At 50.2% G+C, this 17053-nt stretch overlaps 1 protein-coding gene across 6 annotated transcripts in view; it reads left to right on the forward strand.

Moving 5' to 3' along the window:
- BCL11B (BAF chromatin remodeling complex subunit BCL11B) overlaps window positions 1–17053 on the forward strand; it is a 103106-nt gene that overhangs the window by 27647 nt on the left and 58406 nt on the right. For 3 of the 6 annotated variants that reach the window (XM_023205594.3, XM_023205595.3, XM_023205598.3), the window contains one exon: window positions 13406–13618. The exons of the other annotated variants lie outside the window; for them this stretch is intronic. In XM_023205594.3, the coding sequence (XP_023061362.1) occupies window positions 13406–13618 (213 nt within the window). The remainder of the gene's footprint in view (window positions 1–13405; window positions 13619–17053) is intronic. 6 annotated transcript variants of the gene reach the window in all.

Genomic DNA, 17053 nt, shown 5'->3' on the forward strand with positions numbered 1-17053 from the left:
ATAGAATCCGCCTTTGAATATCTGTAAATACGGGTAAAGATCACAATCCAGCACTCATAATGGTCCAAAACGAACTGGCAGATTCTCGTGTTTGATTAGTATTTATGTTACCGGATTCCTTTACAGAAAGAAAGATGAAACGCTAATTTTGTGTGTGTGTTTGAGGGGCCCCATCCTAGGTCTCTGCAGTTCATTTAAAGGGATGTACATTTTAGGATTTTTGGAGACCAGGGGTGTGTATGTTGGGAGGGGCGGGTAATTGTTCATGTTTTGCTTGAAAGACAGGTAACCTGTGGTTGGCTGAAGTATTGGCTGGTACACTGACGGGGAGGCTGACTTTTCATTTTCCTTTTCTTTATTTTGACGGCTCAACAGTGATCAGAATTATGCGTGATTTCTCCCTCTAGGTTTGGGCTAAGGCTTGGACAGTGTGTTGGAAGGCTCTTGTTCAGGATCTTCCTCGAGGAAAACTGGTAGCCCCCAGGGTGCTCTGGCGTCTTTGCAGGGCACACACTTTCTGCGCCTGAGTGGCAGGGTGGGCTGCCCTGCGGTGTGTGGTTCCGAGCCCTGCCATGTGTCTGTAGGGTACTTGCCTTGCTTTTTTTTTCTTTTTTTTTTTTTAGGAGCAATGTGTGGGAGATTTGCCTGGAAATCGGGGGTTCTGTCAGCTGGATCATGTTGAAATACCAGTGCAATTGGTAGCCAAAGGGATCCTGGAGAAGCCTCCTTCGGAGGTGCTGTGTTAAGCATCTTCAATTTTATTGCTCTGAGAAATCTAGATTTTCGTATAGGATTTCCTACAAGGATGGCTTCCAGAGTGGCACCTGAGTCCTGCTTAGAGGTTCAATAATATTTGTTGTTGATGGAGCGTCAGGGGCCGTCTCACTGTTAAAGCAGCAGAATCTAGAGGTTGGCCTGTGGTGTCGGGTAGTCTCAAATACATTTACTTCCTAAACAGCCCAGGGCAAACCAGTTCATCTGTTAGTTTCTTCATCTATAAAATGGGGCTAGCCAATTGTTTACTTCCCTGTCCCTGTTCAGATATGAAAACAAACCCGTACATTTTAGGATTTTTGTACATTTTAGGATTTTGTAGGAGTGAAGCAATTGCTGATTTCAAAGACATCATAAAAATGGAGAACTGTTATTGTTCAGTCCATGGGGGCAGGGTGACTGATTTGCAAAAGGGAAAGGAATCAAATAGCTACTTGTAGAGGGTGTAAGTTTTTACTGCAAGAAGGAAGAATTAGGGGCTTTGGGAGGAGGTTTATGTGGGGAGGGGGGTGCTTGGGTTTTCAATTTAGTAACTGAATACCAATAGGAAACTCCCCCCCTCCCTATTCATTTTAGAGGACTGTTCCCCCACCCCAGCTCCTTGTTATTGTTGGGATTGTCACGTGATTCAGAATCTTGTCACTGAGTAGTGTCACTGTTGCCCTTAACCCGAATACCCCAGAAAAGGTGTTTTTCCTGATATTTGGTCCCAGGCCCCAGAAGGAGAGGAGCTGGACAGGGAACATACGGACTTGGATTGGGGAGGAATGCATACAGCAAGCAGTCTTTAAATGCACAGTCTTGCTAGGTGCCAGTGAGGAAGGAACTCAAAGTGGACCGGTGAGGAAATTCTCACTGCCTCTCAGAGCTAACAAAAATTGGTACTCATCCCCATGGAGCGCATAGCTAGCTGCTATGAAATGGTACCTTCACTAGGGAAGCCAGAGGGCCTAAGTGTCCTGTTGGGACTCCATTTTACTTTTTGGTTGTTGCTTTTCTTTGGAAGAGGCCTGGTTTCTTTTTCCCAGCTAAAGCTGGATGACTTGAATTAGATTTTTAATAAAATAACCTCTGGCAGGGCCCAAAACCTCTGGATTAGCCTTGTTAGTTAGGAAATGCAGAAGCTTTCTTTATGTATTTGGTTTGTTCATCCTGGCTGGGCCAAGACTTCGGGATGGAGTTGTGGGGTGGGGGGGGAGAGTGTGGTCTTCTCCTTTCTCCATGGGGGCCTTGACCCAGCCCCTGTTCACTGGCATTGGGGCTGGAGTGGGGAACGGCAGATACCCGGAGTCTGCGATGGTGCAGACTTGGAGCCAGGAACTGTCTGGTGCTTCTTAATTGAATACAGATCTAAGTACATTCCACGTGGGCATGCAAGGCTGGGCAAGGAAGGTAGTGATATTCCCCTCTCCACGGCTGGACTCGTAACCCAACCTGACGGGCCCCTCCGCCTGTGGCTGTACCCAGCCCACATGGTTTGCGAGAAAAGGTAGGGAAGCAGGGGGACAAGATCACGCAACGCCCATGTAAATACTATCTGTCTGAACTGGGTCTTCCATCTTTTGTTAGTGGCAGCTCGTTAATTAACCAGCAGATTAGTGCTGCCTTCTTTTGACACACGCATGTATTTTGGGGTAGAGGATTCTTGTCCTAAAACTCTGAACCGAACCGTTTAGGAAGTCTCCCTTCAGCGCCGCCTGCCCCTGCTCCCTCTCCCCTGATGTCCTCCCCGCTCCCCTTTTCCTGTCCCTTTCTATCCACCCTTTCCTTAAACCCAAGTGGGCTTGTAGTTGAGTGGAGGACAGACACGTTAAACACAGCTAAATAAATCATGTTTACGCTTGGCGTTCTCGGTAGTGAAAAATCTGTTGGCTGTTTTTACTTCCTTATTTCTCAGCATTTGCTTCCTACCTGCTTTTGAGCACATGCCCAGAAATAGTAGTTTTGTCAAATGAGGGGATAATGCCAGCCAGCCTTTCTCGCTGCCAAGGAAGCTGCTGGATTTTGCAAAACAGAGTGACGTTTTTTTAGTGACACTGATTTTTTTTCAAAGAAATTAGGATGTAGAATAAGGATATTAAAATGCACTTAGGGAAGGGGAAAAAAGCGACGTGGTCACCCCTGCAGCACAGGGACAGCAGGTTTAGAGAAGAAAGGTCTCATTTTTGTTTGCACTTGGCCGCTCCAAGGGCAGGAGGCAGCTGTCAGAGGCGGAGGAGCTGAGTCAGGTTCCCTTCGTCTCAGCCCCAAGACTTAATTTTCTCTGCCATTTTGGTGATGTGGTGCGAAGATTTTTTTTTTTTTCTTTTTCTTTTGGGTTTTGTGTCTGTTTAGTCTCTGAGGCCTCCTGAGCGATGCTTGCTGCCTTCTTCCTCTGAGATGACAGCTAGATTCTCGCCCCGATCAGGAACTGGAGCTCGTTGGGATCCTAGCTACACTATGATTGCTTATGTGTGAGCCTGGCCCCGGAGGCCTCCCCGCCTCTGGGCTCTTATCTACCATGTTGTTTTGGGGTATATTTCAGGATGGGGTGCTGGGCAGAGAACTTCCTGGGTAATTACAGCCTAACAGAGGCTGTAGATTTTAAAAAAACAATAAAAAAACAGTTTCAAAACCAAGTAAGTGGCATATAAATACTGGGCACTCCTGTAGGGAGAAGAGGCTTGTCTTATCGCGGAATCTTTGCAGAGTTTCTGCAGTAAATTCTGTCTGAGGTCCAGCACATCAGCTCTGTTTCAAAGACAGCCGAGGAAAAATAAAATTACAACAAAATCAAAGTCAGCGTGCTCTGATTTCCCCCAATTTCTAATGGGAATACTCTGCAATAGAAATGATATTTCCATTGAGGACTGCGCTGCCGGTTTCTTTAATTACATTAAATAGCGGTATAAACCTCAGCTGAATGTAAACCTCTGTTACAGCGGCGTCTTGAGCGTGGCTGGATGAATCGGAAGGAGCAATGTTACTAGTGTTAATGTGCTAACAATCTTTATTAAATTAATCCCGCGAAGTGTTAATTTTTACAAATTTTGTTGTGCACACATTGCACGTCACCGCTAGTGTGTTAGGAGATGAAAACGGATTTCACATCAAAAAATAAGTAAGGAGGTGGCTGTCAGACTGCTCCCTTAGAGGAAAATTTGTGATTTTTGTCATCAAATGTTACCTGTGCTGAAAAGAAGGCTTACAATATGTATATTAAATGCCATCTACCTACAGAAAATGCAGTTAAAGGAACTACTTTGTTGAAAGTAATTACAGGCCTGTTCAATTTTTTAGTCAGTGACATTTCAGACTTGGCTTAGGAACATAAAGAGGCCATAGAAAGATTTTGTTCTTATGTAATGCAAAGCACTGAACCTCAGTATTCTGTAAGTCCATTAGGAAAAGGGGAAAAGAAATGAAAGGGAAAAAAGAGATTTAATCATCAACAAAATCCAGGGGAGAGCTGGATTTTTTTTTTTATTACAATAGTAGAAATCAATTGCCTATAATTCTATTAAATGCAACCCAAAACAAAATGTGCATTTAAACTATAGCAGGGTCCTCCTTTTTGCAATTTGATTTCTTCCTTCCTTCCTTCCTTCTTTCTTCCTTTCTTTCTTTCCTTCCTTCTTTCTTTCTCTCTCTCTCTCTTTCTCTTTCTTTCTTTCTTTCTTTCTTTCTTTCTTTCTTTCTTTCTTTCTTTCTTTCTTTCGTTCTTTCTCTTTCTTTCCCCTTCCTTCCTTCCTTCCTTCCTTCCTTCCTTCCTTCCTTCCTTCCTTCCTTCCTTCCTTCCTTCTTTTTAACCTTCTACTAACCAAGTTTATTTCTGTTCCATCTGAAACAAGAAACCCTGCTGGCCCTGTGGTTGTCTGTTCCCTTATTGCTCAGGTAGAGTTTTATGGTCTGATCTTAAAAAGGTCGATGATGCTTACATTCCTCATATCCATGACTCCATCTGCACCTGAAATTTCTGCTCCCTTTTTTGGCTGCTTTGGGCTTGAGTCATCCCAATAACCTCCTTGCTGGGCACTCCGTTTTCTTTATGTTCTTTTTATTGGCCATGCTGTTTATTTTCATTCTTAATTCTCCGGGATTCTCGCAGCTTAGCCTTCCTCCTCCTGTTCATTCCATTGCACTGTCTGTGCATGGCCATTGAGCAAAAGCCAGCACTGGAGTTTGTGGGACCTTGGAACCACAACTTCCTGAACTCCCCAGTTTGTAAACATGTTTTATAGAGGGCGACATTCTTAACACGCGTCAGGATTCAGTGTTTTCCGGGTCATTCCTCAAAGGTCAGGCACAGTGGATGCTGAGGGGATAGAAAAAGATGTTCTTAGTTTAAAGTCACTGTAGGCACCCAATCTGAAGATGAGTTTCCTGGTTTTTGCCTTGTGTGACATGTGACTTCTACCTTAACTGTGTATTTCCACTCCCACCCCCAGCTCTAAATTAATGAAGAAATAGGAACATATCTGAGGGATGCCTGGCCAAGCTTGTCATTGGAGTCTGGCCCCTAAGTTCTGTCTGGGAAAGGGCTACAGGGTCCCAGCCCTAAATCCTGCATTCTTTATGCTTGGAATCCAAATGATTTATCTATCAACTTTACTTTGGTTTGCAGCCTGCCCTCACTCCTTGTCGAGTTATGCTTCATGCAGATGACATGTAGGATACTGTTTGTGGCTCTGGACGCAACCGGAGAGAAAATTACTGAAGGATCTTGAATTAAATTGTCTTAGAAAGCAGAGACTGCTGAAGGTTGAAGCAGCTACCGCATCTCTGATAAGAATACCTAAATTGGGAGGAAAAGGGGCAATTCCTCTGTTAGGTATTGACTGGCTGATGTTGCTGGTGAGATTTCGAGAATCTCTCAGTTGCAATTTGTCCTTGGCGTCTATGGACTCTGGTTGGGTGCACGCAAGACATCTTAACATGTCCACATTGCTGATAGATGAGTGTTTGTGTGTGTATGTGCATATGTATATGTATATAGAACCTCTCTTATAGGTAATAGATGTGCATGCACACATTTTTCCAACCAGTGCGACACATGGCTTCACCTTCTGTTGTCCTCAGGTCTGCCCATTCCAGGATGGCGGGCCCCAGTTTGGTGGACCCTGCCTGCCTGAGGTCACCCGGAGGAGTTATATTCATTTTTGTATCTGTGTCCTGAAGCCGTGATGCATAGGAGCAAAGGAAGGATGAGCATCCTGGCTGGAGGACAAGTGGTTGTGGTTTATTGCATTTCAGTAGTTAGGAGCACTGCAGGATTTTCCCCGAGAGACAAGCAAAAGAAGAGTCCAAGCTGCGTGTCCCTCACCGTGCCCCCCTACCCCCTGCAGATGCCCACTTAGGGGCTGGAACGGCCAGCCCCTTCCACCTCCGTGGTTCACAGAAGATGGCTGAGGGATGCCCTTCCTCCCCAGCAACATCTGAAGTGTCCTCTGCTCCCTCACAGAGGCCTTGGTGCTGGAATTTGTGATGTAAGTTCACCAGTCCTTGGGTCAGGGTGCAGAAAGGGGATTGGCAGCCCTGGAGTATTTCAGCGGCCTGCGTCTTGAGGAAACTGGAGTTGGCAGTCAATGAAACAGGTGCTTTCGGACCTGGGGAAGGGGTGTGCCCAAGTGTGCCTGCTTCTAAATTGCAAGAGGCAGCTACCGGGGAGGATGTTCCCTTTCCAATCTCTGGTGGAAGGAGGAGAAAGGTTTCGGTAGTGTCGTTGGGGGACACAATCACCCCTATACTCTGCCTCTCCATTTTCTGAGACGAGATTTCGGAAGTGCTCCAAGAGGAGGAGCTTAGAGTGGGGCAGCCTGGCTCGGGGTGCTCCCCGAGGTGTGCTTCTGGTCTCCCTCATGGCGGAGCCTTCTCACGGGGGGTGCAGAGCGATACCCTGGTGGCCACACAGGGTTGTGGGTGGCCTATGGGGATCTCTGGATGGTCATTTGTGGAACTGATGGTAGAAGTGGTCTCAAGCCCAAAGATGAGCAAGTTGCTCATGTTCCTGGAGGCCCCTGGCGAACCCACCTCACTTCTTGCAGCCTGGCACCCATCAGTGACCCTCTTTGGGTCCGTTAGGGCTTAGATGGTTGATGAGGGATGCTGGACAGGCTCTTTCACCTGCATTTGAATTCTTACCGTCCTCAGCCACCTGCAAGGACTGCTGTCTTTCAGCTGGCTGCCCGCATAGAGGCCAAACGTAGGTTCAAACTGTTTTTATGTCTTCTGTGTAATGACCCCGAAGGAACTCTTTAAACACAGCTGTGCAAACCCTTGTGAGACCTGATTTTCCCTTTTCGTTGCTCTTCTTTCCAAGGACACCTACACGTTCACCCCCAAACCAAAACCCATGGCAGCAAGGAACTAGAGATCTGTAATGGTCATCGGGTGCCCGGACAAAACAGTGGTGTCTGATGGAGAATGAGAATCCAGGAGTGGGAGGTGGGGCCTGGGGATCCCCGTCGCCCTGCCTGGCATTTCTAGGTCCCCCAAATGCTCCGGGGCAGTGAGCCGCGCCGTGTGGCACACCCAGTCCCTCTCTGGTCCTGCCTTGGGGACCCAACCTAGACTTGCAGCTTTTCATGGTAACCCGCATGTTCACCTACATGCTTGCCTTTCCATTCTGCGTTTTGATGATGATGATTGTTGGTCTATATTTACAGTGAAATGGAAAACAAGTTCCAGTCATTGCTGGTTCCTAGACCTTCATAATTAAAAGCTAAAAAAAACTTTGGGAGGCCGAGATGGGTAGATCACAAGGTCAGGAGATCGAGACCATCCTGGCTAACATGGTGAAACCCCGTCTCTACTAAAAATACAAAACATTAGCCAGCGTGGTGGCCGGCGCCTGTAGTCCCAGCTACTCGGGAGGCTGAGGCAGGAGAATGGCGTGAACCTGGGAGGCGGAGCTTGCAGTGAGCTGAGATTGTGCCGCTGCACTCCAGCCTGGGCGACAGAGCGAGACTCCATCTCAAAAACAAAAAACAAAACAAAACAAAAAACTAAAAAAAAAAAAAAAAAAAGAAAGAAATGAAATAATACCTGTGGAGTGAAGGAATTTATTTTTTGAGTCACCCCCACCCCCAAAGACCTGTGTAGCTCTGAAAGTGAGCAAACGAAGAAGGCTCCCTAAAATTGTTCTTCTCTATTCCTGCTGTCTCAGCCACTCCCCCTCTACACCCCCCACAACCCCCCCAAAAAAAGGGAATTGAGAGAAAGACAAATGATGAGAAGGCCGGTCTTGTCAGGTGAACACCCAGTACCTGTCTCATTTAAGGTAGCACTCCACTTCTTTCAAATAGGAAACTGCCAAAATGGATGTCATGGGCTGCTAATTAGATGTATTTTAACTGCAGTATCATTTTACCAGCTAATACTGTTATTATGTGCTTCAATGTGAACCCATGGTGGAGCTGTTAAAATATGAGCTTGCAGTCTTAGCAGACAGCTCTTGGAGCCGTTGGGATGGGTGGAGGGGCTTTTCCTTACAGCCCTGAAGATCCCCGGGCCAGGCCCTGTGCTGAAGTTCTGCACCCTTTCAGCTTCTCAAGAGGTGCCCCTGCTCTCCCGAAGACCATCTTCTCCTTGTGTTTAGACCAGGGCCTGAGCCTCCAGGAGGCCTGAGCTCTCCAGTGTCACATCCCTTCTCCTCTAGACATCAAGGTTCCCTCTGGACCAGCCTAGAAGTGCCAGATGACCACAGTTCATGCCTGTGCCTACCCAGAACAGGCAGGCCTGAATCTCACGCATTGGGGTTTTCAAGTCTGTGCTGGCTTCTCCTCCATCTTCCCTCTGTAGCAAACCGGAAAAAGAATCCTAATTTCCCGTTGGGGTGGGAGAAGATGAGCTGGGATCAGGATAATGATTTTGAAATGCGAGCCAGACATTCGACTTCATGTTATTTCTTTCCCCCCCACCCTCTTAATACATAGCATTTTTTTCTATCATCCTTAAGACAAAGTAGCTGGCAAAATATTTAAGTGATCAGAAAGAAATATTTTTATTTGCCCGCGTGTGAATTGGGTTATCTGCCTATCTTGTTTATGAAATTTGGCGCTGCCTTTCCTGCACAGTGCGTTTGCCTCTCAAATCTTTCCCGGCTCCCATTTCCATATTTCTGCGTGCTTGTTCTTTGTTAATCACTTGGCAAGCGCTTATTTGAATATTAAAAATTTCTTTAATCATCAAAGGCAGGAGCACAGTCTCATGAATATTCATATTTTTCCCCCTCCTCAGACTGAATTCTAGTTCATTACCCTGCAGTAAAAGCCAAACAGCCATCAATCGCCCTCATTACAGGCTCTGGCGTTTTGATTGGCTGCCTGCTGCCCAGAGCTTTTTTTTATTTTTTTAATTTTTTCCCCCTTCTCCTATGAGCTGTCTTGTACCTGCCAACAACCAAAAAAAGAAAAAAAAAATCAACAATGCAAGAATAAATTTCTCTGGTTGGAAAACAACTTTGCAAACTTGTCAAACAGTCCTTGTGGCTTGCTGCTGCCACCGCTGTAGCGTCCACCAGCGCCACCTCCTTCCCCCCGCTGTCCTTCCCCCAACCAAAAAAAAAAAAAAAAAAAAACCCCAAGAAAAAGGGGGGGGGGGGGAGAGAAAAATAAATAAATAAATAAATAAAAAGGGAGAAACTTGAGCCTCAGAGATGAATATTTGTCAAGAGAGTTGACGTAAGTTTCATTTGCATAATGACTTTGTACTTCTGCATTAATAAAATTTGCATATGAAGCCATGTTAATTACTCCTGATCATGCTTTTTGCATTCATGCATAGTAATTTTCTCCGACTTGTGAGAATTAATGTCTTGGCATGGGGGGAGGGGGCGCGGGGACTGTCAGGTTCCCTTGCCAGTGTCCCTCACTCACGCGCGCTGCCTCCCTGGCTGTCTCCTTCCTTGATCTATGACTCATTTCTGCACTATCGGTAGGAGTTCTCAGCTTAAAAAAAATGTATCAACTGAAAGGCACCAGTAGGGAGAAAAATACACGTCTCCTGCACAGTGTATTCCAGACCACCTCTCTCTAGCTCTGAACATGGAATCTGTAATCCTCCCATTTGGGAGGGGACGCCCCAGAGGCTTCAGGGGTGGGAAAGGCTCGAATTCCCCCCAAAACAGGGCTGGGGCTTTTCCAGGCTTTTTTGTGTCTCCACGCTCCTTGGCGGTGGGCGTGTTCGCTGGGTGAGTGCGCATGTGTGAGGAACAGAGCCGGAGCATCTGCAAAGTCCCTCTAGAAGAGAGACGGGTGACAGACCCCTGTGGAATGCTTAAACCCGTGAAGGCATCAAGAATGAGCTTATTTATCATTGCCCTGTTTTGGAGCCTAAGAAGCGGGATTTTAGGGGCCTTATATTTAGACTTTTTTTTTTTGTGCATAGACCTCCAAAGAAAGCGTTTTTTTAGGAGTGTCTTGCAGGTCTTTGTAGGGTGATTTGCTGTGTTCAGAGCACATCCTCTTGCTTTCTTTGCTGAGCAGTGATGATGCCTTGGAAAGGACCGTAGGGAGTGGGGAAAGTTTCAGAATGAAAAGTAAGAGAATGATAGTGACTATTTGGTGAGTGTTTCCTGGATCCCTGGCTCTAGCTCAGGGCTGACCTGACTCTTCCTTTAAAATTGAGGGAGCTGAGGCTCTGAGAAAGTGACTCACCTTCGGTCACGAGGCCAGGAGACTGCCGAGGAGGAATTTGAATATGGTCCTTTGGCTGTGAGGCCTGGGAGCGCTGGTGGCTTCCTCTGTGCGTGTGTGGGTGCATACCCTGTCCCCAGGTCTCAAGGGCTCCTTAAGTGCTTTCTGGATTTCCCAGCTACGCTTTTAAAGGCAAATAGCCTTCCTCTGAGGAAGGGTGGGGGCTGGGAGGTAGCCTGGGACAGGTATTGAGGCTGTTTTTTTTTTTTTTTTTAAGTTAAGATTCACAGGATGTAAAATTGACCATTTTAAAGTGTACAATCAGTGGTTTTGAATCTGTTCACAATGTCGTGCAGCCGTCACTCCTGACTAAGTCCCGAGCATTTCCATCACCCCCCGAAGAAACTCCATACCCATTAGCCACCCCTCCCACCCCTACCGGCTCCCCCCAGCCCCTGGCAACCACTGCTCTCTGCGTCCATGGATTCGCCTCTTCTGCACATTACATATCCATGGAATTATGCAGTATGTGGCTCCTTTCATCACTTTGGGCTTTTGCAGCAGCTTCAGATTTCTTGAGTTGCACCTTTGGGAAGGGCTCTGGGTTTAAGCTGCCCCATGGGGAAACCTCTCCCAGGGTAGAAGGTGCTCTGGGAGCCCCAGAGAGGCCCTGCAGAACTTGGGATTAGAAGCCTCTCTTCCGGCTGCCCCGCTTCCCTGCCTCAGTTGAGCTGGCCCCTGGAGCAGGTGGACTTCAACAAGGTCAGAATTCCTAGTGAGGCTCTGGGGAAAGCTGTCCAGGGCGGCCTAGCCTCTGATCCCTATGCAGGGAGCAAAACGTGGTGTGTGACATCGCCTTTACAGACCCTGGCCTGAGCCCCACCTTGCATGTTTCCAGGAGAAGGGCATGGCCAGATGCCTGTTTTTACCTGCTCTGCAACTGTTCCTCCCATCATGGAGACAGAGTCAGCTCCTCAGCACCTGGGACATCCCTTACCAGGCCTCGAGGTGCTTCTGCTGGTTTCTCAGTCATGATAAATGGTGCTGGCTGTGTCGTGGCCTCACCCAGAACCCAGGGACCGGAGCCTGGGTTTGGCCTTTGCAACTTCCAATGGCTGGATTGAGCCCAGGGATCTCAGACTTCCGCCCACTACGTGGCCCTTGCTCTAGAGATCCCAGGACCCACGGTCACTTACCCAGTTGCAGCCCTAGAGGGAAGCAGAGCATTGCGGGCTTTGGGGACACAACTGGGTTCCAGTCTCAGATCTCCCTGAGCCTCAGTTTTCCCCCAGTGGAATGTGGATCTCTGCTGAGTGAGGTGGCTGTCATGACGATGGATGACCCAGAGCCCTCGGTGGTCTGCAGGGAAGGCCTGCATAGGGATTTGAGACCCTGTGTGGACAGGATCAAACGCAGTGTCCAGTGCTGGGAGGTTCAGGCTAGGGCAGGCTTCCAGGAGGAGGCAGGTCCTGACCTTCCTTGAGGGACGTCACTAAATCTAGCATGGCTTTCCCATCAGCATCTGAGGCTGAAACTGTTTACTGGTTCCTCAGCCACATCCTTCCAAGGCTATCCCCAGCTCAGAAATACCCTGGGCCCTAGGCCTAACCTAGTATGAAGTCTTGGTTGGCTCAGAGGGGTCCGAGCAGTGTTAGTGTTAACTTTGACCTCTTGAGAGGACACTGACAGCTTGCAGTCCCTAAGCAGGGGGTCTTCTTAAATGCCCCGATGCCTTGATCCTGGATAACCCATGTTTTAGAGAAACCAGGGCTACAGAGAAAGAACCCTGGTTCTGGGGCCAGACAGCTGGGGTTTGGATGGGGCTGCTGATGCCTGCAGTTTTCTGCAGTCACACCATCAGTTTCCTGGTCTGTGTAATGGGTATTCTAAGCCACAGCCCCCGTCAGTGTGTTAGGAAGTTCAGTCCAATGAAGGCTGACAGGCTCCTGGCTCATGGTGGCTTGCAGGGTCCCGTGGCCCTCCTTGCGATGGGGGAATCCACGTGGGGGCCCTGGAGTGGGCAGACTCCCACCCATGCAGACCTGTGCTGGGCCTCCCTGGCAAAGCCGGCTGGGCCCAGCTGCCCATCCTCTTGTTGACGTTTCCTTTTTGTCTTTCTGATGCTTCCGTGCTCAATTATTTACCCAGGGAATTTGGGCTTCTTCACTTGTGGTTTTGGCAAGGGCTTCACACAAATGTTTTGCCCTGGTGGTCTCTTAGCCATTTAAGATAAACGGCTAAATCAAACGCAGGCCTTGCCGCGGAGCTGAGCGAGCTGTGGGGCTGGGCAGAGGCGGGGTTGGCCCTGGCCCTGTGTCCTTGCTGTCACATGGCGGGAGGCCTCCCAAGCCAGGCTGAGACATTAGGAGGGGGTGAGCAGCGCCAGGGTTTTCTTGGGATGTGGTGGGGGGTGTGAACCTTCTGAAGGGCATTGGGGCTTGGATGCAGCACGCTCAGTGCTTGGGGCTGGAGACAGCCCCCAGCTGGTGGTCTGCCACGCAGGAGGCTAACAGTGCCCAGACACCTGGAGACGGACCTGAGGTGTCCCGGGCCTGTACCAACAGCACATCCTGCTATAGCAAACGGGAGGCTCTGTGCTTCCCAGCTCTTCCAGGGAGGGGTAGCCCGAAGTTTTGGAAACAAATCCCCAAATGGAACCTGTTTGATTGCTCCAGAGGCCCCCACGTGGGGGGTCCTTCCTGAGAGTGGGGCCCTGACAGCCCCCATTCACCCAGCCCCCTGCACTAGGCCCTCAGAGGCGGAGTCCTGCCTCCCCGACAGCCCAGCCTGGCAGCTGTGGAAACAGGGCCCTCCCCAGTGCCCCCTGCCAACCTCCTCGAGCCCATTCCCTCGTCTGTGTCCCGATTGCCTTCCCTGCAGGGCCTGGCACCCCGGGGGCCTCCCACCCCCGAAGGGTGGCCTGAGCCAAGCCCCACGCCCCGAGCCCCGTCCCACCCTGTGCCTCTCACACAGTCCAGGGCCCGACTGACCAGTCTTTTCTATTGTTTTTTCTCCAGGGCCGTGCAGGCCTGCCCAGCTGCCAGCGGTGGCCCCCATAGCTGCCTCCTCCCACCCTCACTCATCCGTGATCACTTCACCTCTGCGTGCCCTGGGCGCTCTCCCGCCCTGCCTCCCCCTGCCGTGCTGCAGCGCGCGCCCGGTCTCGGGTGACGGGACTCAGGGTGAGGGTCAGACGGAGGCTCCCTTTGGATGCCAGTGTCAGTTGTCAGGTAACAGACGACGCCGCGGTGGGGGGTGGGCCCCCGGGATGGCGGGTTGTGCCATGGGCAGCGCTGGAGCAAGGTGGGGACCCAGGGAGGAAGGGCAGCTCCCAACCAGAAGGTTTTTTGGGGTGCCAGGGGAAGTGGTAAGGAATGTTCGCTGAACTATGAGCCAGGGCCCGGTGCCCCTTGGTCAGGAGTCCCCCATGGTGCCCCCACCCATTCTGAGAGTCTTGCTCCCAGAATGCATTCCCCAGCCTCCCAATCCTGCTTCTTTGGGTTGTTTAGCTGCAGCTTAATTGGATAACACTTAACATCTGATATTTTCTTCTGCCCTTGCCACTGCCACCCCTTCCCCCACCCCAGCCAACCCCCTGCCCCGCCAAGACAAGGCTAGGGGAAGAGTCCTTGGTTGTCTGTGTACATTGCTGGAGCCTTCCAAAATGCTGAGTTTCTCTTTGGGAGAATGTGTTGCCCATTAGCTTTGAAAAAGAAAAAAAGTGGCTCAAAAGGAGCCTCTTAAAAAGCTGCGGCCGGCCACGAGAGGGAGTGAAACACTGTGGCGTGTGTGAGGGGTGGGGGTGGGGGCTGAGTACCTGCTGTGCATCCGGCTCTGGGCCAGACCCAGACACAGCTGTTTGTGCCGACTCATCCCGCTCTCCTGGGAGGGCGGTGTGGCTGCCCATTCTACAGATGGGCAGATGGAGCAGTGTGGCTACACACACTGGCCTCCTCTACATGCCCTGCCTCTCCCCAAGTGGAACCCAAGATCTCGTTCTGCCTAGGGTCTCTGGGAATCCTTGGAGTCCCCGGGAATTCAAGGGCAGAGGGCCCTCTCACGAGTCTATCCCCCCAGCATCTCGGTAGGGCCTGGTGTGAAAGCACTGTGGCCACGTAAGCCAGGATGCTGACACAGATACATGTGGTGAGCGGCCGTGGCCTGGTTTCTGTGGCAGGGCAGGAAAGGAGGGGGGGGTGCAGAGCCGGGGCAGATTTGATTGGTCCCTGCTTTGTCACTAGGCATGTTGCAGGCTTTCTCTTGACTTGAGTTGTGAAAGGAAGACTATTTTTATTGGGCAGGTTTTGTTTTTAATTGAAGCTGTCCCCAGGGACGGTCCCTGTTGGAGCCACAGCTCTGCAAAAGGCCATGGCCACAACTCTGTAAAAGGCCACAGGCAGCCCCTGCTCCAAGGTTCAGAGCTCCCTGGGCTCCAGAGCTCCCTTGTAGGGTGGCCTGGAGCCTTTAGTATACCCTCCCTGCTGTGACAGGTGGTGACATCATAGGATCTGGCTTCCAAGAGGGAGTTCTGGTTTCTTACTGGACTTGTGCCTTAAACGCACAAAGCAAAACCCAACATCTCCTGGGAAGGAGTCGGAACCACTTGCAAAGACGCCGGCTCCCTTCTCTGGGCTGTGCTGGTCCCCAGGTGCTCGGGGCTCCTGTCCTGGCTCAGTAGATCTGTTCTGTGAGTCTGTGGAAGGCCCTGCTTGCTTGCCTGCTCTGTCTGGGTGGTTGCCCTGCTCTCTTGGCTTCCTGTCATTAGCGCTGCAGCCCCTGCAGCCACTGGGGGGGCCGTGCTATCAAAGATCAGCCTGAGTGTTTATTACTGGACGCGGTCGAGTTCTGTGGTACAGAAATCTGATCTCGCCAGAGGCTCACCCAGGGCTTTGCTTAACCCTCTGTTGGCCCTACTTAGAAGTTGCTGAAGTAGATGAGACTCAGCTAGAGGACTGAGCCCTTCCCTCATGTGGCCAGGCCCGCTTAGCATCTTTGTATGGTGCTGAGCAGGAGCTGTTACCATCCCCATTTTGCAGATGGAGAAGCAAAGGCTCGGGGAGGGAGAGTGGCTGGCCGGGGTGGCAGAACGGGGATTTGTCCTTGGATGCCTCCTGAAAGGCCGCCCCTCTTCCTGTGGAGCCACACTGCCTCTGCTGACATCCACGGGAGGTCGAATGAGCTTTCCACTGCCTTGGCTCTGGGGGACTCTGCCATCAGCAAGTCCTCATACATGCCACTAGGATCCTTATGAGGACTGTTTACGGAGGGCCTGCTGTGTGCTGCATTGTGCTGGGCATTTGTGTGCCTTCTTGGATTTAACCCTCACAGCAACCCTAATACTTCACTCTCCTCACTTTGCAGATGAGAAAATGTTCAGAGACGTTGAGTTCTCACAGCTCACATCCATGCATCCATCCATGCATCCATCCATGCATCCATCCATGCATCCATCCATCCATGCATCCATGCATCCATCCATCCATGCATCCATCCATCCATCCATCCATGCATCCATCCATGCATCCATCCATCCATGCATCCATCCATCCATCCATCCATGCATCCATCCATGCATCCATCCATCCATTTATTCATTCTTTAGCTTGAAGCCATTTGGAAGGCCCCTAGTTTGTAGCACTGTGCACACACAGGAAGAGTCGGCAGGCGGGTCCCTGCCCTCTTGTAGCTTGCAGTCTAGTGGTGTGGAGGGCAGAGAATGGGGACCTGCAGAAGGGGAAAGAGGAGCAGGGAGGGAGGGAGTGGCGGAGGTGGGATTTGATCCCAGGCTGTCCATCCAGCACCTGCCGCATCTTTGGCTTTGGCTCTTCATCTGGCATTAAAGGCCTTTTTAGATTTTAGGCCTTGAGAGCTGCCAGGACTCAGAGCCTGTGAGCAACCAATGCTTGATTGCAGTGCTCTGGGAGGGGTGTGGGGCAGGGCAGTGTCCTGTTCCTGGGGTTGGGACTGCAGGAAGCTGAGCCCCTAGGACTGCTCCAGGAGACCCTTCTAAGGGGCCTGCTCTTACATCCTGCCCTCTACCACCATGTCCAGTACAGTTGTCTGTTTTCATTCGGTCCCAGTTCATTGGCCCGCACCAGCTTGCACTACCATGTTTCCCGATCAGTTTCAATACCTGAAACTATCCTATTCTGGTGTTTTTTTTGTCCCTTTGTGGTTTGTGTCCTTGGCACTGGGCTGTTTGCTTAAGTGTTTTTAGTGCCTGTTTAATTAGTAGTTGGAATGGAGTCATTAAGTTCCCAGTAGCCCGTTAGGAAGAAGCAGGCCTTTGTAAAGATGGAATGGGCCTGCCGTCCTTACTTGGTTTTGTCCCTTTTCAGATCAGGATGCACTGAACCCATCTCTTCAAATTAATACGGAGAACCCCAGTGTAAACGTGTTTCACACGGGTTAATTGCGTGCCTGTTACTGCATCCGCAGTTATTTATAGAAGGATGTGATTTAACCGGGGGGAGAATACCACACAGGTATGTGTGTTTGTGCACACCCTGGGCTGGCAGCATCCCAGGTGGTCCTGCCTCCCGAGACCCCAAGCCTAGACCTCCTTCCAACGGTCGCACTGCGGAGAAGGGACTCGGGGATCCTGACTCTTTTTGACCCTTCTGAAGGATTGTGGGGCTTTGAGTCTAGGCATTCCTGGGAACTGA

The sequence above is a fragment of the Piliocolobus tephrosceles genome, chromosome 6, assembly GCF_002776525.5.
Source record: "Piliocolobus tephrosceles isolate RC106 chromosome 6, ASM277652v3, whole genome shotgun sequence".
NCBI classification, from domain to species: Eukaryota; Metazoa; Chordata; class Mammalia; order Primates; family Cercopithecidae; genus Piliocolobus; species Piliocolobus tephrosceles.